Source organism: Rutilus rutilus, assembly GCF_951802725.1.
Source record: "Rutilus rutilus genome assembly, chromosome: 2".
In the NCBI taxonomy this organism is placed as follows: Eukaryota; Metazoa; Chordata; class Actinopteri; order Cypriniformes; family Leuciscidae; genus Rutilus; species Rutilus rutilus.
The window spans coordinates 614,496-636,062 of NC_140210.1; the positions used below are offsets into that span (position 1 = coordinate 614,496).

The 21,567-nt window shown below is 41.5% G+C and overlaps 2 protein-coding genes across 2 annotated transcripts; both read left to right on the plus strand.

Moving 5' to 3' along the window:
* The first annotated feature begins 709 nt into the window (after positions 1-709).
* Positions 710-8,266, plus strand: f10 (coagulation factor X). The gene is made up of 8 exons (XM_084399237.1): positions 710-1,083; positions 1,283-1,443; positions 2,767-2,791; positions 2,870-2,983; positions 3,064-3,195; positions 5,606-5,826; positions 5,940-6,057; positions 7,506-8,266. The coding sequence occupies exons 1-8, from the start codon at positions 1,023-1,025 to the stop codon at positions 8,123-8,125; spliced, it is 1,452 nt and encodes a 483-aa protein (XP_084255363.1). The 5' UTR covers positions 710-1,022; the 3' UTR covers positions 8,126-8,266.
* A 5,215-nt stretch (positions 8,267-13,481) lies between these two features.
* On the plus strand, positions 13,482-21,342 carry LOC311284262 (coagulation factor X-like). The gene is made up of 8 exons (XM_084399227.1): positions 13,482-13,857; positions 14,057-14,217; positions 15,580-15,604; positions 15,683-15,796; positions 15,877-16,008; positions 17,395-17,618; positions 17,732-17,849; positions 19,215-21,342. Exons 1-8 carry the CDS (start codon positions 13,797-13,799, stop codon positions 19,841-19,843), a joined length of 1,464 nt encoding a protein of 487 aa, XP_084255353.1. The 5' UTR covers positions 13,482-13,796; the 3' UTR covers positions 19,844-21,342.
* Positions 21,343-21,567: the final 225 nt, after the last annotated feature.

The following is a 21,567-nucleotide window of genomic DNA, read 5'->3' on the forward strand; positions in this document are numbered from 1 at the left end:
AAAATGAATCGCTTGTTGTGTGGATAAAAGCATCTGCTGAATAAACAAATAGGCTAAGTATGAATCACTAGTCGCGTTTCCATTACCCTTCAAATTGCGCAAATTGAAATTGAGAATTGAAAATATGGCCAATGGAAACACGTCAATTTCGCAAAAACTTCCATATATCGCAGTGAATACTGGATTCTTAACCACTAAGAAATGCCACAATCAAGATCTTGAAGCAGAAATGAGGGAGAAACACCCAGACACTTTCCTTGCCATTAAAGCTTGTATAACACGTCTACGACTCCTTACAGTAATAATAATAGCTGGTGCGGCTGAGATATATGTAAACCTACTAACATCCATTACCATAATTGTTGGAATGACTGATCATGAGAGGAAAAAATTTCAGTTTCAGTCGCATAACATCGTTTAATGGAAACGCCGTCATTTCACAATAGTTTATTTAAAAAATATCGCAAAAGTTTTGCGCAAATCTGTAATGGAAATGCAGATACTGACATTATTGAGACATACTGTCTCAGTCTTCATGAAAGGGAAGTTGTGCTGGTGTTTTCTCCTCTATTGTGTCGTATATCCGAGTGAAACGCTTCAGGAACAAGAACACATGTGGGCGGGGCTTGATTGTGTCTGTGGGGAACTGATTGGATGGTTGTGGTTTGCTATTGGCTGATGTCATGTGAGTGACAGGTTATAGCCCCGCCCTCGTCATCAGAGAAGAGAAGAGATGCTGCAAGAGGAACTGATTCTGATTCATGATTACTAAAACACGCATAAATCATTATTGCGCTTCTCCAATCTCATTTGTGTTTGTTAGGAGAACGTGAGGATTCCCACAGCTCTCTCTCTGGTTTCATGATCTCTAAACTGAAACCTCACGCATGTCGAGTGTGTAAACGACTGAGTTTCTCCTCCCTCTGTTCCTCTCTCTCCCTCCCAGCGCTCAGTTCATTGACCCTCTCTCTGCTTTCTGAACGATCCTCTAACGTGAAAGAGCTAAACGCCGACGACCGACCATGTCTTGGGTCTACTGGAACTTTCTGTGCTTGTTTCTAACGCACGGCCTGTGCTCGGAAGGTGAGTGTCGTCTCGAATCTGACAAACTGAAGCTTCAGAACGACTGATTTCTCTGTTCCTGTCGTTCTTTAAGGCCCTGTCAATGTCAGAGGGATTTTAACTGTGCTTTGGTTTATTTCACAACACTCCTCTGCTATCAGTCTCTGGAGGAGGGAGGCTTTGGTGTTGATAATGATGATGAAGTCATGTGTTTTTCCAGTCTTCCTTCGCCCTCGAGACGCTAGTCAGATCCTGATCCGCCGCCGGCGCGCAAACTCCATGTTCGAGGAGATGAAGAAGGGCAACATGGAGCGCGAGTGCATTGAGGAGCGCTGCAGTTACGAGGAGGCCAGAGAAATCTTCGAGGATGTTAAAAAGACGGTCTGTTTGTTCAGTTCTTCACTGGAATCTTCCAAGAAATCAATTTTCCACTTTTAGGCCCAAAACACACAACCACACTATTCCCTCAGTGTTCACATCATTTGAGAAAAATATTAATATTAATATCCCAGCTAATAAATAAATATGTTCTAGGAATATTTTGATAACATTCACAGTAAACCCTAACGCTCAAAATAATGAATTGGTTTGAGTAGAGCCAACTTAAATTATACAAATTAGTTTCATCAAATGAACTTTTATGAGTATTTAGAACTTTCTTTTTCTTTTGAGTTCACAAAACTGACACATTTTAAGTAAGTTGAATAGTTTCATTGTTTTGAGTTCTATGAACTTGTTTCTTTTAATTTAGACAAACTTAAATTTAAAGTTGAAACTAGGCTGGGATTTCTATTTCCCAGCATGCTTTGCCATGACACTTAAAAGGAAGGGAGAGTAAATGCTAAAATTAAGTGTTATATAATGCTTTTTGTGCCAGATTAATGTTAAGTGCGGAGATTTAGTCGAGTTTAATCTTTTGTTATGCTAATTTAGAAGAGTTTCTGTTATGTTGTGTTTTGGGGGGTTACCATCATGGTGACGAGAGGAGCATAAACATAATAATAATGTATGAAAAATGTTTAGAATTGCTGTACATTTATCAAGTGCTATGCTGTGCTAATGCTATCAAAGCATTGTGTCACCAATTAGCAAGGTAGCTTTTTTTTATTATCTGGTTAAAGCTAGCCAATTTTTCACTACTAAAAGTATAGTTGTGTATAAATTAGCTTACTCAAATATTTCAAGTTAAGAGCAATTAAAATGTATGATTACAAAATAAAAATCTGCAAGTTCTGCTTACTTAAATGTTAAATTTCTTAAATTAAATTTTTTTTATGTAACTGATTACCTCAAATTATTTGAGTTTTGCCAACTTATTCTGGTTTACAGTGTTCCCATTAAGTTATTAAAGTGTTATTTCTATAAGTTTCACTTTATCATTCTTCAAACATTATGGGAACGTTACTTTTGAATGTTCTCTGAACGTTCTGAAACAAGTAGTAACATTTAAAAGAACGTTAGATGAACATCTAAATAATTTGAGAACGTTATTAAAAATTAAAATGCCAGTATTTTCACTATGATTTCCCCCATGACAGAGTTGAACTATTGACTTCCATGACTAAAGACCGTGATACGCCACTGAGTCTGAATGACACGCCAATGAAACACCAACACGCCACTAAATGCTTCTGGTGTGCATTAAATGAAGGTTAACTTCATCTGACGGATGTGTTGTTGTTGTTCTTCTCTTTTCTCTCTCAGAATGAGTTCTGGCACGTGTATTACGGTGAGTGTCTGTAACGATCCTGCGCTTCAGTTTGGTTTTAATGGTCAAGTCTTGATAGCAGCGGTTGTGTTTCTACAGATGGAGACGCGTGTTTGTCTCAGCCGTGTTTCAATGGTGGCGAGTGCAAAGATGCGATCGGGCCGTACATGTGTTTCTGTCAGCAAGGGTTTAAGGGCTTGAACTGTGAGATCGGTAAAGAGCCTCATGATGTTCAGTAATCACACAACAGACCATCAGACCAGCGGCGCGCTGAACACTGTGTTTCTCTGCAGCGATTCCTGCGCTCTGCGAGAGTCAAAACGGAGGCTGTGATCATTTCTGCAGGGTGAAGGAGAAAACCTCTGTTTGTTCGTGTGCCAAAGGCTACGAGCTGGGCGATAACGGGAAGTCGTGCCACTCTAATGGTAAATGATGTTCTGATGTGAGCGAGACGTTTATCTGCTGATTATCTTCCAGTTTCATCCTTCCCTTGGGTCATTTTGACCCGGAATTGGGGTTTTTTTAAATACAAAATTGAGTGTTCATCAGAGGGGTCCAAGACCCCAGGACTTTTGTTGCATTTGAACCACGAATACACACAAAAAATGTAATGGTTTCGAGGAGTTTTGTGGTTGTAAAAAGTAACGAATCCTTCATTCACGAGTCAATTTGACCCCCTTAGGAATGAATGGAATGCGAGGAATGCTTCAGTTCACATAGAAACACCTAAAAATGCTCAAAATTCTAACTAAAAATGCTAAAACTTTACCATAAAATTATTGTTTAATGTCTACATGTGTATCTGATGCACACTGAAGAGAAACTGGCGTTAGGACCCAGAGGAACAGCTCATTTACTCCATATAGAGATATAAGCCCATCCAGAGTCATGAAATATCATCTTATATTGTTTTTTTTTCCACAAGAGGTCGGCAAAGTATGGAAGCTTGTTTCCGCCACAGAATAAAACATATGGCATAAACAAGTCGCAATTGCGTCTTATAAAGTAAGAATTGCGAGATATAAAGTCAGAATTGCGTGAAATAAAGTCGCAATTGCGTCTTATAAAGTCAGAATTCTGACTTTTTGACGAGTTCATATCTCACAATTCTAACATCTTTTCTCAGAATTGTGAGATATAGGGCCCTATTTTAACGATCTGAAACGCAAGTGTCAAGCGCAAAGCGCAAGTAACTTTGTGGGCGGGTCTTGGCGCTGTTGCTATTATACCGGCGGGATAAATGACTCTTGTGCCTGGCGCAAATCTAAAAGGGGTTGGTCTGAAGTAGCTTCATTACTCATAGGTGTGGTTTGGGCGTAACGTGAAATAAACCAATCAGAGCATCATCTCACATTCCCTTTAAGAGCAGGCACGCTTGTTCCATGGCGGATTGCTATTATAACGGCGGATTTGCCAGACGCACGCCAGGAGCGGTTCACAGCCGAGGAGACCGACATTCTCGTCAGGGACATTGGGGATGGAGAAACACACCCAAATTAACTTTGGTTAAACAGGCGTATGATAATTTGGGTAAATGTGTAAGCTAGATGTATGCTTTTATAATAAAATGTCTATCTATCTGTCTATCTATCTATCTTTCTATCTATCTATCTATAGTAATAATATATGATTTGCAAAAATGATAACTGCTGCGTCTGTGTGTAGATGAGAGAATCAAAGTGTATGCGCGTTGTGCACACGCTACATTGATTAAGGCCAAGCATGCGCCCTTAAAATAGCCTCTGAATAACATGCGCAACGCGCCACTGACTTTAAACTGTTTTTTTTCGGTCAGTGGCGCAATTGTTTTCTAAACCTGTAAAATAGCATGAGGGAACGTTTGCGCCGGAACACGCCTCTTTGCACTGAACCGCCCCCGGGAGCGCAAGTGTATTTCTTAGTTAACCGACGTGCATCTGTGGAGGGAAAAGCCCGCTTTGCGCGGGTGCAAAATAGGAATGATACATGCGTCAGTGTACAAAGTCAATTGCGCTGGGTGCAAGATAGGGCCCATAAAGTCCAATTCTAAGGGAAAAAAAGACGGACTTTTTTTTTTTTTTTTACCTCAGAATAGTTTATATCTCACAATTCTGACTTTATAACACGCAATTGCGACTTTATTTCTCAGAATTACGACTTTATATCTCGCAATTGCGACTTTATATCTCGCAATTGCGACTTTATATCTCGCAATTGCGACTTTATATCATGCAATTCTGACTTTATATCTCCCAGTTGCGACTTTATTTCTCAGAATTGCGACTTTATATCATGCAATTCTGTCTTTATAACTCCCAATTCTGAGAAAAAAAGACAGAATTTCAAGTATATTTCTCGCAATTGCGAGTTTATATCTCATAATTCTGACTTTATATCACGCAATTTTGACTTAATAACACACAATTGCGACTTTATATCACGTAATTCTGAGATAAAAAGTCAGAATTGTGAGATGTAAACTCGCAATTGTGAGAAAAAAAGTCAGAATTGTGAGATTAAAAAGTCGCAATTACCTTTTTTATTTTTCACTCTGTGGCGGAAACAAGCTTCCATAGCAAAGACACCCAATGTAAGATATTTTGAGCAGAATTAAAAGGGTTATGCATGAAATTGTGAGTTATTTTGAATTTAAGTTATAAGAATGTGAGGAATGTGCTTAAATTACTATTTATTTATTGATTAAATCTAGTAATTTATATTTTAAAAATAAAATAAGCTTTCAGGACGAAAAAAAGAAGACATTTTTTCGGGCTTCGGGTCACTTTGACCCGCGAGGGAAGGATTTGTTGCAGGACGCGAGGGAAAGAAGAGGGTTAAATAACCCTTTGGTTTCAGATCCTTTCAAATGCGGCGTCGTTCATCCCCAGAAGACCAGAAGCATCTTCATGCTAATGCCAAACATCTCCAACTCTGAGAACCAAGAGGAGACTGCCGGAAACGCCACAATCTCGGTTAACGAGACGATCACGGAAAAGCCGGTTTTACCCGAATCATCTTCAGGACACACTAGAATCGTCAACGGTGTGGACTGTCCTCCTGGAGAATGTCCGTGGCAGGTACAGACGCACACACACGGGCTCTTCTTGTGCATGATATTTAATTGAGGTTTTGGAGACGTGAAATTTGCCAGTTTTAGTCTGTTATTGCTGACGTGGGACGTTTCTCTCAGGCTCTTCTCATAAATGAAGACAACATCGGCTTCTGTGGCGGCACCATCCTGAACCAGCACTTCGTTCTGTCGGCCGCTCACTGTATGAACCAGTCGCTCTCCACCAGGGTGATTTTAGGTACGGCCTTTTATAGGAACATCTCTTTTACACTTCTTAAACTTCAACATGTGTGTCAAAACTGAAATATTTTCATGCACATTTGATGCACAAAATAGCTGAATGATATTCTTCAAATTAACAGCAGTATTGTTTTTTGGTGTTTTTTCTCCTTTTTAAAAAACTTTAATTACGTTTATTAAAATAAATGTTCTTTATTTATATCAACGGCCCCATTTAGAACTTTTACCGTCCATGGAATCTTTCTTCACTCTTAAAAATAAAGGTTCCAAAAAGGGGATTTTCGCAACCATTTCTGGTTCCCCAAAGAACCTTACGTGATCAGTTCTTAAAGTCCCACTGAAGTGTCTTGGTGCGTGCAGCTTTGTTTGATGTGCTGACGTAATTTCCACTGAAACAGGAAGTTAAGGCGGGACATATTGAATGGCCCCTCCCCCTTTTCAAATAGCCAATAGCGTTTAGTTTAGCTCACTGACTGACAGCTCCATGGAAGCAAATCGAGCGCTGATGATACGCTGGATTCAACAGAAGAGATGTGTATAAACTCTAGCCATTTCATTCTTAACCAGCGTACAGTTGGAAAACGGGATAAAACTGGAGCGTTTGAGCAAACGAACACACATCTCTGACCCATATTCCTCTGTGACGCGTCAATGCTCGCTTCGGCCAGGTGGTGTTTATAGCAGAGGGGGCGGAGCTTTAGATTCTAGAGAGCATTTGATTGGACAGGAGATGTGATGAGACACTGAAGTCTGCGGTGATGTCATAAAAATACATCCATTTTAGCGAAAGTGAGAGACTGTAAGTTTTGAATGCTCCTAAATGCCAATTTTGTCATTTTTTTGGAACACACCAGCTTATTCATAACCTTAAGGCCAACATATTCATATTAAAAGCTAAAAAACTTTCTCAAGAGAAACATCTGAGAGGGAGACTTCAGTAAAAGTCTCTATTCTCTATTCTATTCATGGCCCTCTAGGAGACACAACTGACCGTTCGCAAAGACCCGCCCCCTTTAGTTACTGTTGCTATGTCCGAAGTCACGCCGCTCTCACACACACATGTTCTTACGCAGTGAACAATACACCGTGGAGCAGAGAGGACACTGACAACACAGTTGTCTTCCTTCTAGTTCATTTATAACATCAAATAAACATGAATGAACATCAGAAGGTATGTTGTTTCAACCGTGGAAAGACGTCAGTACACTCGGTTTTTCAAGTTCAAATCCACCGCTGTTAATCTACTAACTCTCCTGACTGCTTTGACGGACAAAAATGGCGGATTCGGCGGATTACGACTGGTCAGATCGCCTGTCACAGGGTACACCTATTTACATGTTAGCATTTTGGCAGATGCTTTTATCTAACTTGCATTGCAATCAAGGCACACATTTGCATTTGATCAGTTCTTGGGTGTTTTCATTAGCGTTTGTGTCTTTCTGTCAGGTGAGTATAACACGCTGGTCAAAGAGGGTCGTGAGGTCATCCACGACGTAGACGAGATTCTAATCCACAAGAACTTCATGCCGGACACCTACCACAATGACATCGCCCTCATTAAGCTCAGCAAGCCCATCACATTCACCGACTACATCATCCCCGCATGCCTCCCGGAGCACGACTTCGCGGAGCATGTGCTAATGATCCAGGAGAACGGCATGGTTAGCGGCTTCGGTCGCGTGCGCGAGGGCGGGCTTCAGTCCACTGTCCTCCAGAAGCTAACGGTGCCGTACATCAACCGCGCTACGTGCATCGAGTCCAGCCAGTTCCGGATCACCAACCGCATGTTCTGCGCCGGATACGACCAGGAGGAGAAAGACGCGTGTCAGGGCGATAGCGGCGGCCCGCATGTGACGCGCTACAAGGACACGTGGTTCGTGACGGGCGTGGTGAGCTGGGGCGAGGGATGCGCACGCAAGGGCAAGTACGGCGTCTACACGCAGGTTTCCAAGTACATCCAGTGGATCCAGAACGCCATGGCTAAAGTCATGCCAAAGATGGGAGCTTCAGTGAAACCCAAAGTAAAGCGAGAGCTGCTTCGGAAGACGCCTGTACGAAGAGTCTGACACGAATCTATCTTTGAGTCCACGTGAATCAACAACGACACGGTCTTAATTCATGTTGATGATTTATCCCAGCGAACAAAAACATATTCTAAGAATGATTTGCTAACGTTCCAATAAAGTTATTAAAACGTTATTTCTGAATGTTCCCTGAAAATGTCTGGGTTTTTTTTAGCCATGCAAATGTTAAAAGAGTATAAAATCAAGATGCATTTACTGGAGAAGCAAAATGACTGAAGATATTAAAGGAGTAGTTCACTTTAAAATTAAAATTAGCCCATGATTTACTCATCCTCAAGTCATCCTAGGTATATATGACATTCTTCTTTCAAAAAAAAAAAATCGTTGCTCTTCCAAGCTCTATAATGGCAGTGAATTGCAACCAAATTGAACTGCCACCTTACTGTGGTGGAGGGGTTTGAGTACCCGAAGGACCCTAGGAGCTATGTTGTCTGGGGCTATATGCCCCTGGTAGGGTCTCCCAAGGCAAACAGGTCCTAGGTGACGGGTCAGACTAAGAGCGGTTCAGAAACCCCTTTGAAGAAGTTAAATCAAAGGACCGTGACGGCATGGCGCAGCCGGGGCCCCACCCTGGAGCCAGGCCCGGGGTTGGGGCTCTCATGCGAGACACCTCCCCCCACGGGGTCCGGCCGGGCTCAGCCCGAAAGAGCGACATGGGGCCGATCTCCCGCAGGCTCACCACCTACAGGAGGGACCGTAAGGGGTCGGTGCGTAGTGGATCAGGCGGCGGTCGTAGGCGGGGGCCTCGACAACCCGATCCCTGGACACAGAAACTAGCTCTAGGGACGTCGAACGTCACCTCGCTGGCGGGGAAGGAGCCTGAGATTGTGCGAGAGTTTGAGAGGTACCGACTAGAGATAGTCGGGATCACCTCCACGCACGACTTGGGCTCTGGACCCACACTCCTTGAGAGAGGATGGACTCTTCACCACTCTGGAGTTGCCCAAGGTGGGAGTTAGTTAGGGTTAACCCATTGTGCCTATGGGCCAAACGGCAGTGTAGAGTACCCGGCCTTCTTGGGGTCTCTGGGAGGGATGCTGGAAAGTGCTCCAACTGGGGACTCTGTCGTTCTACTGGGGGACTTCAACGCCCACGTGGAGGGGCGTGATTGGGAGGAACGGCCCCCCTGATCTGAACCCGAGTGGTGTTCTGTTATTGGACTTCTGTGCTAGTTACAGCTTGTCCATAACGAACACAATGTTCAGGCATAAGGGTGTCCATCAGTGCACATGGCATCAGGACACCCTAGGCCGGAGGTCAATGATCGACTTTGTGGTCGTTTCATCTGACCTCCGGCCGTATGTCTTGGACACTAGGGCTATCCAGTCCCTGTACGACCGGAGCAGGAGCTTGCTTTGCATTGCCGGCAGTAAGTCAGACTTGTTCCCGGTGCATGTTGGACTCCGGCAGGGCTGCCCTTTGTCGTCGGCTCTGTTCATGATTTTTATGGACAGAATTTCTAGGCGCAGCCAGGGGCCGGAGGGTGTCAGGTTTTGGGGACCACATGATCTCATCTCTGCTCTTTGCGGATGATGTTGTCATGCTGGCCCCATCAGACCAGGACCTCCAGCATGCACTGGGACGGTTTGCAGCTGAGTGTGAAGCAGCTGGGATGAGAATCAGCGCCTCCAAATCCGAGGCCATGGTTCTCAGTCGGAAAAGGGTGGCTTGCCCACTTCAGGTTGGTGGAGAGTTCCTGCCTCAAGTGGAGAAGTTCAAGTATCTTGGGGTCTTGTTCACGAGTGAGCGAAGGATGGAACGGGAGATTGACAGACGGATCGGTGCAGCCTCTGCAGTAATGCAGTCGATGTACCGGTCTGTCGTGGTGAAGAAAGAGCTGAGCCGCAAGGCGAAGCTCTCGATTTACCGGTCAATCTACGTTCCTACTCTCACCTATGGTCATGAACTGTGGGTCATGACCGAAAGGACAAGATCCCGGGTACAGGCGGCCAAAATGAGCTTTCTCCACAGGGTTGCCGGGTGATCTCTTAGAGATAGGGTGAGAAGCTCGGTCACTCGGGAGGAGCTCAGAGTAGAGCTGCTGCTCCTCCGCATCGAGAGGAGCCAGCTGAGGTGGCTCGGGCATCTTTTCCGGATGCCTCCTGGTCGCCTTCCCGGGAAGGTGTTCCGGGCATGTCCCACCGGAAGGAGGCCCCGGGGAAGACCTAGGACACGCTGGCCTGGGAACGCCTCTGTGTCCCCCCGGAAGAGCTGGAGGAAGTGTCCGGGGAGCGGGAGGTCTGGGCATCCCTGCTTAGACTGCTGCCCCCGCGACCCGGCCCCGGATAAGCGGAAGAAGATGGATGGATGGATGGATGAATTGCAGTATGAACAGTATGAAGCTCATAAAAGTGCATCTATCCATCAAAAAAGTGCATCTAAATCCATCATAAAAATGCATCTAAATCCATCATAAAAGTGCATCTATCCATCATAAAAATGCATCTATCCATGATAAAAGTGCATCCATCCATGATAAAAGTGCATCTGTCCATGATAAAAGTGCATCTGTCCATCATAAAAGTGCATCTGTCCATGATAAAAGTGCATCTGTCCATCATAAAAGTGCATCTGTCCATGATAAAAGTGCATCTATCCATGATATAAAAGTGCATCTGTCCATCATAAAAGTGCATCTGAAAAGTGCATCTGTCCATTATAAAAGTGCATCTGACCATGATATAAAAGTGCATCTGTCCATCATAAAAGTGCATCTGTCCATGTTAAAAGTGCATCTGAAAAGTGCATCTGTCCATGATGAAAGTGCATCTGTCCATGATATAAAAGTGCATCTATCCATGATAAAAGTGCATCTGTCCATGATAAAAGTGCATCTATCCATGATAAAAGTGCATCTATCCATCATAAAAGTGCATCTATCCATGATAAAAGTGCATCTGTCCATGATAAAAGTGCATCTGTCCATGATATAAAAGTGCATCTATCCATGATAAAAGTGCATCTGTCCATGATAAAAGTGCATCTATCCATGATAAAAGTGCATCTATTCATCATAAAAGTGCATCTATCCATGATAAAAGTGCATCTGTCCACCATAAAAGTGCATCTGTCCATCATAAAAGTGCATCTATCCATCATAAAAGTGCATCTATCCATGATAAAAGTGCATCTGTCCATCATAAAAGTGCATCTATCCATCATAAAAGTGCATCTATCCATGATAAAAGTGCATCTGTCCATCATAAAAGTGCATCTGTCCATGATAAAACCATGAATGGTTATGAAAACTCCCGTTGAGGGATTGAATAATAAATAGTAAAGATAGAATAAATAGAATAGTAAATTCTCACCTCCCCACAGATCTGAACTTAAATGGTTGTAATTCATGAATGCTTTGGAATACAGACCTAAGGTTGGTCTCTTTTTTAGAAAAGACACTCAGTGGATTATTGCAGAAGTGAAAGCATGTACAAAATATTTTGGACTATTGGTTTTTGGACTAACTAATATAGCCTGGTAATACCAAACTCTGCTACTTCGCTTTGCTTCGTAGACAGAGTCTGGCATATGGCATCTGGAATGGCATAATAGAGAAGTGTTTTCTCTCTCGCGGGGGGCGCTTGTCTGAAGTTTAAAATCATTGGTTACCCGTAAGCCAATCACATAACGTTTGGTTATGGCGTGTGTTATGCACATGCTCAGCCGCATCTAACTTCCACTGTATGATGCGAAAACAAAACCATCGAGCGAAATACCGGAGTGAACATGGCTGTGCGCGACTTTTGCAGATTATGTGAAGTAAAAATCAACGCATCCACGGTAGGCTACAATCAGCGTCTACGTCACGGCTCTCAGCCCGCCCTCTGTTCGTTGATTGGCCCGGCTGTTTTCAGGCCGGAGGCAAACGGAAAGCTATTACGCTGTATCAGACTGACCACAGAAGCGAAATGAAATTGAGCGGAAGTAAGAAGTCTGACGTAGTCAGGCTATAACTAATATGGATTGCTAGAGAATCAAACCAAGTTGAGTTCCATATTTAAAGTTGATAACATTCACAGAACCTTTGCATTGCACAAAAGGTCCTTTATAGTGGAAAAAGGTTCTTTAGATTTTTTAAATGTTCTTCACACTAAGAAAAAAATGGTTATTTTAAGAACTGATCGCTGAAAGGTTCTTTAGGGAACCAAAAATGGTTCTTCTGTGGAACCCCTTTTTGGAACCTTTATTTTTAAGATGTTAAAGGTTCTTCAAGGAACCATCGATGCCAATACAGAACCTTTACTTGTAAGAGTGTGAGACGAGCTTTGAAATAAAACAGTGATTCTGAGCCTTGTGTGTGTGTGTGCTTCTGTCACTCATGTGTGTTCGAGGGACGGTTAGACAGTCATTAACTGGAACTGCATTGATTTTCTAGTGCAGATGTTGCTCTGGTCTAATCATACACCAGACGTGACCCTGTGCGAGGCCAGACCTCATCTCTCCTGTGCATTTTGTGTACATTATATTAGTCTGATAAAACAAAGATAAGGTTCACATATTTCGGTTAACGGCCCAACCTCATCTCTGCGAACTTCTTCATGAAACACTGAAAATCACCAGCTTTTTTAGATTATCAAACAATTGACTAAGAGGATGTTGTTCACTTGTTTTATCACCAGACAGAACCCTTTAAAATGAATCGCTTGTTGTGTGGATAAAAGCATCTGCTGAATAAACAAATAGGCTAAGTATGAATCACTAGTCGCGTTTCCATTACCCTTCAAATTGCGCAAATTGAAATTGAGAATTGAAAATATGGCCAATGGAAACACGTCAATTTCGCAAAAACTTCCATATATCGCAGTGAATACTGGATTCTTAACCACTAAGAAATGCCACAATCAAGATCTTGAAGCAGAAATGAGGGAGAAACACCCAGACACTTTCCTTGCCATTAAAGCTTGTATAACACGTCTACGACTCCTTACAGTAATAATAATAGCTGGTGCGGCTGAGATATATGTAAACCTACTAACATCCATTACCATAATTGTTGGAATGACTGATCATGAGAGGAAAAAATTTCAGTTTCAGTCGCATAACATCGTTTAATGGAAACGCCGTCATTTCACAATAGTTTATTTAAAAAATATCGCAAAAGTTTTGCGCAAATCTGTAATGGAAATGCAGATACTGACATTATTGAGACATACTGTCTCAGTCTTCATGAAAGGGAAGTTGTGCTGGTGTTTTCTCCTCTATTGTGTCGTATATCCGAGTGAAACGCTTCAGGAACAAGAACACATGTGGGCGGGGCTTGATTGTGTCTGTGGGGAACTGATTGGATGGTTGTGGTTTGCTATTGGCTGATGTCATGTGAGTGACAGGTTATAGCCCCGCCCTCGTCATCAGAGAAGAGAAGAGATGCTGCAAGAGGAACTGATTCTGATTCATGATTACTAAAACACGCATAAATCATTATTGCGCTTCTCCAATCTCATTTGTGTTTGTTAGGAGAACGTGAGGATTCCCACAGCTCTCTCTCTGGTTTCATGATCTCTAAACTGAAACCTCACGCATGTCGAGTGTGTAAACGACTGAGTTTCTCCTCCCTCTGTTCCTCTCTCTCCCTCCCAGCGCTCAGTTCATTGACCCTCTCTCTGCTTTCTGAACGATCCTCTAACGTGAAAGAGCTAAACGCCGACGACCGACCATGTCTTGGGTCTACTGGAACTTTCTGTGCTTGTTTCTAACGCACGGCCTGTGCTCGGAAGGTGAGTGTCGTCTCGAATCTGACAAACTGAAGCTTCAGAACGACTGATTTCTCTGTTCCTGTCGTTCTTTAAGGCCCTGTCAATGTCAGAGGGATTTTAACTGTGCTTTGGTTTATTTCACAACACTCCTCTGCTATCAGTCTCTGGAGGAGGGAGGCTTTGGTGTTGATAATGATGATGAAGTCATGTGTTTTTCCAGTCTTCCTTCGCCCTCGAGACGCTAGTCAGATCCTGATCCGCCGCCGGCGCGCAAACTCCATGTTCGAGGAGATGAAGAAGGGCAACATGGAGCGCGAGTGCATTGAGGAGCGCTGCAGTTACGAGGAGGCCAGAGAAATCTTCGAGGATGTTAAAAAGACGGTCTGTTTGTTCAGTTCTTCACTGGAATCTTCCAAGAAATCAATTTTCCACTTTTAGGCCCAAAACACGCAACCACACTATTCCCTCAGTGTTCACATCATTTGAGAAAAATATTAATATTAATATCCCAGCTAATAAATAAATATGTTCTAGGAATATTTTGATAACATTCACAGTAAACCCTAACGCTCAAAATAATGAATTGGTTTGAGTAGAGCCAACTTAAATTATACAAATTAGTTTCATCAAATGAACTTTTATGAGTATTTATAACTTTCTTTTTCTTTTGAGTTCACAAAACTGACACATTTTAAGTAAGTTGAATAGTTTCATTGTTTTGAGTTCTATGAACTTGTTTCTTTTAATTTAGACAAACTTAAATTTAAAGTCGAAACTGGGCTGGGATTTCTATTTCCCAGCATGCTTTGCCATGACACTTAAAAGGGAGAGTAAATGCTAAAATTAAGTGTTATATAATGCTTTTTTGTGCCAGATTAATGTTAAGTGCGGATATTTAGTCGACTTTAATCTTTTGTTATGCTAATTTAGAAGAGTTTCTGTTATGTTGTGTTTTTGGGGGGTTACCAGCATGGTGACGAGAGGAGCATAAGCTTGGTTTGAGAACAGGGTATGTAGAATGTTTAAAATTGCTGTACATTTATCAAGTGCTATGCTGTGCTAATGCTATCAAAGCATTGTGTCACCAATTAGCAAGGTAGCTTTTTTTTTATTATCTGGTTAAAGCTAGCCGATTTTTTCACTACTAAAAATATTGTTTGAGCTAAAGTTGAGATTACATGAAAATTAAGTTGTGTATAAATTAGGTTACTCAAATATTTCAAGTTAAGAGCAATTAAAATGTATGATTACAAAATAAAAATCTGCAAGTTCTGCTTACTTAAACGCTAAATTTCTTAACTTAAATTTTTTTTATGTAACTGATTACCTCAAATTATTTGAGTTTTGCCAACTTATTCTGGTTTACAGTGTTCCCATTAAGTTATTAAAGTGTTATTTCTATAAGTTTCACTTTATCATTCTTCAAACATTATGGGAACGTTACTTTTGAATGTTCTCTGAATGTTCTGAAACAAGTAGTAACATTTAAAAGAACGTTAGATGAACATCTAAATAATTTGAGAACGTTATTAAAAATTAAAATGCCAGTATTTTCACTATGATTTCCCCCATGACAGAGTTGAACTATTGACTTCCATGACTAAAGACCGTGATACGCCACTGAGTCTGAATGACACGCCAATGAAACACCAACACGCCACTAAATGCTTCTGGTGTGCATTAAATGAAGGTTAACTTCATCTGACGGATGTGTTGTTGTTGTTCTTCTCTTTTCTCTCTCAGAATGAGTTCTGGCACGTGTATTACGGTGAGTGCCTGTAACGATCCTGCGCTTCAGTTTGGTTTTAATGGTCAAGTCTTGATAGCAGCGGTTGTGTTTCTACAGATGGAGACGCGTGTTTGTCTCAGCCGTGTTTCAATGGTGGCGAGTGCAAAGATGCGATCGGGCCGTACACGTGTTTCTGTCAGCAAGGGTTTAAGGGCTTGAACTGTGAGATCGGTAAAGAGCCTCATGATGTTCAGTAATCACACAACAGACCATCAGACCAGCGGCGCGCTGAACACTGTGTTTCTCTGCAGTGATTCCTGCGCTCTGCGAGAGTCAAAACGGAGGCTGTGATCATTTCTGCAGGGTGAAGGAGAAAACCGCTGTTTGTTCGTGTGCCAAAGGCTACGAGCTGGGCGATAACGGGAAGTCGTGCCACTCTAATGGTAAATGATGTTCTGATGTGAGCGAGACCTTTATCTGCTGATTATCTTCCAGTTTCATCCTTCCCTTGGGTCATTTTGACCCGGAATTGGGTTTTTTTAAATAAAAAATTGAGTGTTCATCAGAGGGGTCCAAGACCCCAGGACTTTTGTTGCATTTGAACCACGAATACACACAAAAAATAATGGTTTCGAGGAGTTTTGTGGTTGTAAAAAGTAACGAATCCTTCATTCACGAGTCAATTTGACCCCCTTAGGAATGAATGGAATGTGAGGAATGCTTCAGTTCACATAGAAACACCTAAAAATGCTCAAAATTCTAACTAAAAATGCTAAAACGTTACCATAAAATTATTGTTTAATGTCTACATGTGTATCTGATGCACACTGAAGAGAAACTGGCTTTAGGACCCAGAGGAACAGCTCATTTACTCCATATAGTGATATAAGCCCATCCAGAGTCACGAAATATCATCTTATATTATAATTTTTTTCCACAAGAGGTCGGCAAAGTATGGAAGCTTGTTTCCACCACAGAATAAAACATTTTAAAAGATAATTGCGACTTTTTATCTCATAATTGCGAGTTTATCTCGCAATTCAGACTTATTTCTCAGAATTGCGAGATATAAAGTCAGAATTGCGTGAAATAAAGTCGCAATTGCGTCTTATAAAGTCAGAATTCTGAAAAAAAAAAACTTTTTTTTTACCTCAGAATAGTTTATATCTCACAATTCTGACTATATAATCTGAGTTTTTTCTCGAAACACAACGACTTTATTCTCTAAATTTAATGAGTTTATTCTCAAGATTGTATTTCGACTTTTTTTCTCGAAACACAACGACTTTATTCTCGAAATGTAATGAGTTTATTCTCACGATTACTTCACCTTTTTTTCTCGAAATTTAACGAGTTTTTTCTCGAAATTTAACTAGTTTTTTCTCGAAACACAACGACTTTATTCTCGAAATGTAATGAGTTTATTCTCAAGATTGTATTTCGACTTTTTTCTCGAAATTTAACTTGTTTTTTCTCGAAACACAACGACTTTATTCTCGATATTTAATGAGTTTATTCTAAAGATTGTATTTCGACTTTTTTTCTCGAAATTTAACGAGTTTAATCTCGCATTATAATGACTTTAATCTCAAGATGGTTTTATTTTTTTATTATTGCTTGGCCCTAATCCTCTTCCGTAGAGGAATGTGCTTAAATGACTATTTATGTATTGATTAAATCTAGTAATTTATATTTAAAAAATAAAATAAGCTTTCAGGACGAAAAAAAAAAGACATTTTTTCGGGCTTCGGGTCACTTTGACCCGCGAGGGAAGGATTTGTTGCAGGACGCGAGGGAAGGAAGAGGGTTAAATAACCCTTTGGTTTCAGATCCTTTCAAATGCGGCGTCGTTCATCCCCAGAAGACCAGAAGCATCTTCATGCTAATGCCAAACATCTCCAACTCTGAGAACCAAGAGGAGACTGCCGGAAACGCCACAATCCCGCCGGTTGTCGAGACGGTCACGGAAGAGCCGGTTTTACCCGAATCATCTTCAGGACTCACGAGAATCGTCAACGGTGTGGACTGTCCTCCTGGAGAATGTCCGTGGCAGGTACAGATGCACACACACGGGCTCTTCTTGTGCATGATATTTAATTGAGGTTTTGGAGACGTGAAATAAGCCCGTTTTAGTCTGTTATTGCTGACGTGGGACGTTTCTCTCAGGCTCTTCTCATTAATGAAGACAACATCGGTTTCTGTGGCGGCACCATCCTGAACCAGCACTTCGTTCTGTCGGCCGCTCACTGTATGAACCAGTCGCTCTCCACCAGGGTGATTTTAGGTACGGCCTTTTATAGGAACATCTCTTTTACACTTCTTAAACTTCAACATGTGTGTCAAAACTGAAATATTTTCATGCACATTTGATGCACAAAATAGCTGAATGATATTCTTCAAATTAACAGCAGTATTGTTTTTTTGGTGTTTTTTCTCCTTTTTAAAAAACTTTTATTACGTTTATTAAAATAAATGTTCTTTATTTATATCAACGGTCCCATTTAGAACTTTTACCGTCCATGGAATCTTTCTTCACTCTTAAAAATAAAGGTTCCAAAAAGGGGATTTAAGCAACCATTTCTGGTTCCCCAAAGAACCTTACGTGATCAGTTCTTAAAGTCCCACTGAAGTGTCTTAGAACGCGCAGCTTTGTTTGATGCGTTGACGTAATTTCCACTGAAACAGGAAGTTAAGGCGGGACATATTGAATGGCCCCTCCCCCTTTTCAAATAGCCAATAGTGTTTAGTTTAGCTCACTGACTGACAGCTCCATGGAAGCAAATCGTGCGCTGATGATACGCTGGATTCAACAGAAGAGATGTGTATAAACTCTAGCCATTTCATTCTTAACCAGCGTACAGTTGGAAAACGGGATAAAACTGGAGTGTTTGAGCAAACGATCGCTTCAAGAGAACACAGTCTCTGCGGCTCTGATCGCAGCGGCAACGAGCACTTTGATCACTTGATTTCAGAAACAACACATTTCAGCGCTAGATCGCCTCTTATTTAACAAACGCACGAAATGAATGCTCTGCTAGGTAACTGGAGATGTTTTGTTTATTTGCATTGGTACATTCGTGCCGCGAGATGTTTGAAAAGTGGTGGGGACATGTCCCACCCGCAAATTACGGCGTCTTTTTTCGTCCTGAGGTAGCCTGTAAAAGGATATTTTGGGGTCTCCTTTTTTGTTGTTGCACCCCACCGCACAACATATTGAAGGCATAGCTAGCTAGTTCCTTTGCGACTGACGTGAATCAGGTACTCAAGATGGTGGCAGACAAGTTTTAGAAGTGAGTGACGTCAGTGAGGAGACGTTGGTGACATCATCTGATATTCATCTATAGCATCAAATAAACATGAATGAACATCAGAAGGTATGTTGTTTCAACCGTGGAAAGATGTCAGTACACTCGGTTTTTCAAGTTCAAATCCACCGCTGTTAATCTAGTAACTCTCCTGACTGCTTTGACGGACAAAAATGGCGGATTCGGCGGATTACGACTGGTCAGATCGCCTGTCACAGGGTACACCTATTTACATGTTAGCATTTTGGCAGACGCTTTTATCTAACTTGCATTGCAATCAAGGCACACATTTGCATTCGATCAGTTCTTGGGTGTTTTCATTAGCGTTTGTGTCTTTCTGTCAGGTGAGTATGACACGCTGGTCAAAGAGGGTCGTGAGGTCATCCACGACGTAGACGAGATTCTGATCCACAAGGACTTCGTGCCAGTCACCTACCACAATGACATCGCCCTCATTAAGCTCAGCAAGCCCATCACATTCACCGACTACATCATCCCCGCATGCCTCCCGGAGCACGACTTCGCGGAGCGCGTGCTAATGATCCAGGAGAACGGCATGGTTAGCGGCTTCGGTCGCGTACGCGAGGGCGGGCTTCAGTCCACCGTCCTCCAGAAGCTAACGGTGCCGTACATCAACCGCGCTATGTGCATCGAGTCCAGCCAGTTCCGGATCAGCAACCGCATGTTCTGCGCCGGATATGACCAGGAGGAGAAAGACGCGTGTCAGGGCGATAGCGGCGGCCCGCATGTGACGCGCTACAAGGACACGTGGTTCGTGACGGGCGTGGTGAGCTGGGGCGAGGGATGCGCACGCAAGGGCAAGTACGGCGTCTACACGCAGGTTTCCAAGTACATCAAGTGGATCCAGAACGCCATGGCTAAAGTCATGCCGTTGGGATGGGAGATGGGAGCTTCAGTGAAACCCAAAGCAAAGCGAGAGCTGCTTCGGAAGACGCCTGTACGAAGAGTCTGACACGAATCTATCTGAGTCCACGTGAATCAACAACGACACGGTCTTAATTCATGTTAATGATTTATCCCAGCGAACAAAAACATATTCTAAGAATGATTTGCTAACATTACCATGAAGTTATTAAAACGTTATTTCTGAATGTTCCCTGAAAATGTCAGGTTTTTTTTAGCCATGCAAATGTTAAAAGAGTATAAAATCAAGATGCATTTACTGGAGAAGCAAAATGACTGAAGATATTAAAGGAGTAGTTCACTTTAAAATTAAAATTAGCCCATGATTTACTCATCCTCAAGTCATCCTAGGTATGACATTCTTTTTCCTAAAAAAATAATCGTGGCTCTTCCAAGCTTTATAATGGCAGTGAATTGCAACCAAAAGTTGAAGCTCAAAAAGTGCATCTATCCGTCATAAAAGTGCATCCATCCATGATAAAAGTGCATCCATCCATGATAAAAGTGCATCTATCCATCATAAAAGTGCATATATCATGATAAAAGTGCATCTATCCATCATAAAAGTGCATATATATTGATGAAAGTGCATCTATCATCATAAAAGTGCATATATCCATCATAAAAGTGCATCTATCCATCATAAAAGTGCATCTATCCATCATAAAAGTGCATCTATCCATCATAAAAGTGCATATTGATGAAAGTGCATCTATCCATCATAAAAGTGCATCTATCCATCATAAAAGTGCATCTATCCATCATAAAAGTGCATATATCCATCATAAAGTGCATCTATCCATGATAAAAGTGCATCTATCCATGATAAAAGTGCATCTATACATCATAAAAGTGCATCTGTCCATCATAAAAGTGCATCTGTCCATCATAAAAGTGCATCTATCCATCATAAAAGTGCATCTGTCCATCATAAAAGTGCATCTATCCATGATAAAAGTGCATCTGTCCATCATAAAAGTGCTCCACAGGCTCCGGGGGGGTTAATAAAGGCCTTCTGAAGCGAAGCCATGCGTCTGAAAGAAGAATGCTACACTAGGATGACTTGAGGGCGAGTAAATCATGGGCTAGCCTAATTTTCATTTTAAAAAGAACCACTGCTTTAAGGGAACATATTCCATTTCATGACAATATGGGACTTACTTTTGAATGTTCTCTGAGTAGTAACATTTAAAAAACGTTCAATGAACGATTGGTTTTGTGCTAACGTTTTGAGAACATCATTAAAGAGCACATAACTTTGAACAAGCGTTCTGTTAATGTTACGGGACGAACGTTCTGAAAACGTTCCCGTTAGCTGGGATTCTACAGAAAACCTTTTTTTTCTTCATAATCTTTCATTTTTCATATAAATGTAACTTACTCCACTTATGAACCTATTCAATCAAATCATCATTGATGAAATAATAACTATAACTATATAATATTTCTAGTTAAATCTTGTCACATTATGGAGGTAATGCGATTTTGTCAATGTTGTTTCATGTTGACTCTCATACAGTTTTAATAAAGACAACACAGTTGATTTTATGAGCTGTTTCTGTCATATTCTTATCGTATTAAAAAATTAAAGTTGGCAGCCGTACACTTGTAAACAATCTCAACTTGTTTCCTTTTGGCATGAGCTTTTATTTGTGTTTTGTTTGAGTTTTACCTTCTTCCCTATAGTTGATAACTTCTTTATTTCATCATTTCAAATACATTAGACAAATCAATTGGATAAAGACATTACATTAAATTGAGCTTACAAACATC

Bases quoted from the DNA above. Each gene is read 5' to 3' on its own strand.
- f10 (XM_084399237.1), top strand. From the start codon at position 1,023: ATGTCTTGGGTCTACTGGAACTTTCTGTGCTTGTTTCTAACGCACGGC. The intron at 2,984-3,063 runs GTAAAGAGCCTC...GTTTCTCTGCAG, and splicing joins GGGCTTGAACTGTGAGATCG to CGATTCCTGCGCTCTGCGAG. The intron at 5,827-5,939 runs GTACAGACGCAC...CGTTTCTCTCAG, and splicing joins CTGGAGAATGTCCGTGGCAG to GCTCTTCTCATAAATGAAGA.
- LOC311284262 (XM_084399227.1), top strand. From the start codon at position 13,797: ATGTCTTGGGTCTACTGGAACTTTCTGTGCTTGTTTCTAACGCACGGC. The intron at 14,218-15,579 runs GTCTGTTTGTTC...TTTCTCTCTCAG, and splicing joins TCGAGGATGTTAAAAAGACG to AATGAGTTCTGGCACGTGTA. The intron at 17,619-17,731 runs GTACAGATGCAC...CGTTTCTCTCAG, and splicing joins CTGGAGAATGTCCGTGGCAG to GCTCTTCTCATTAATGAAGA.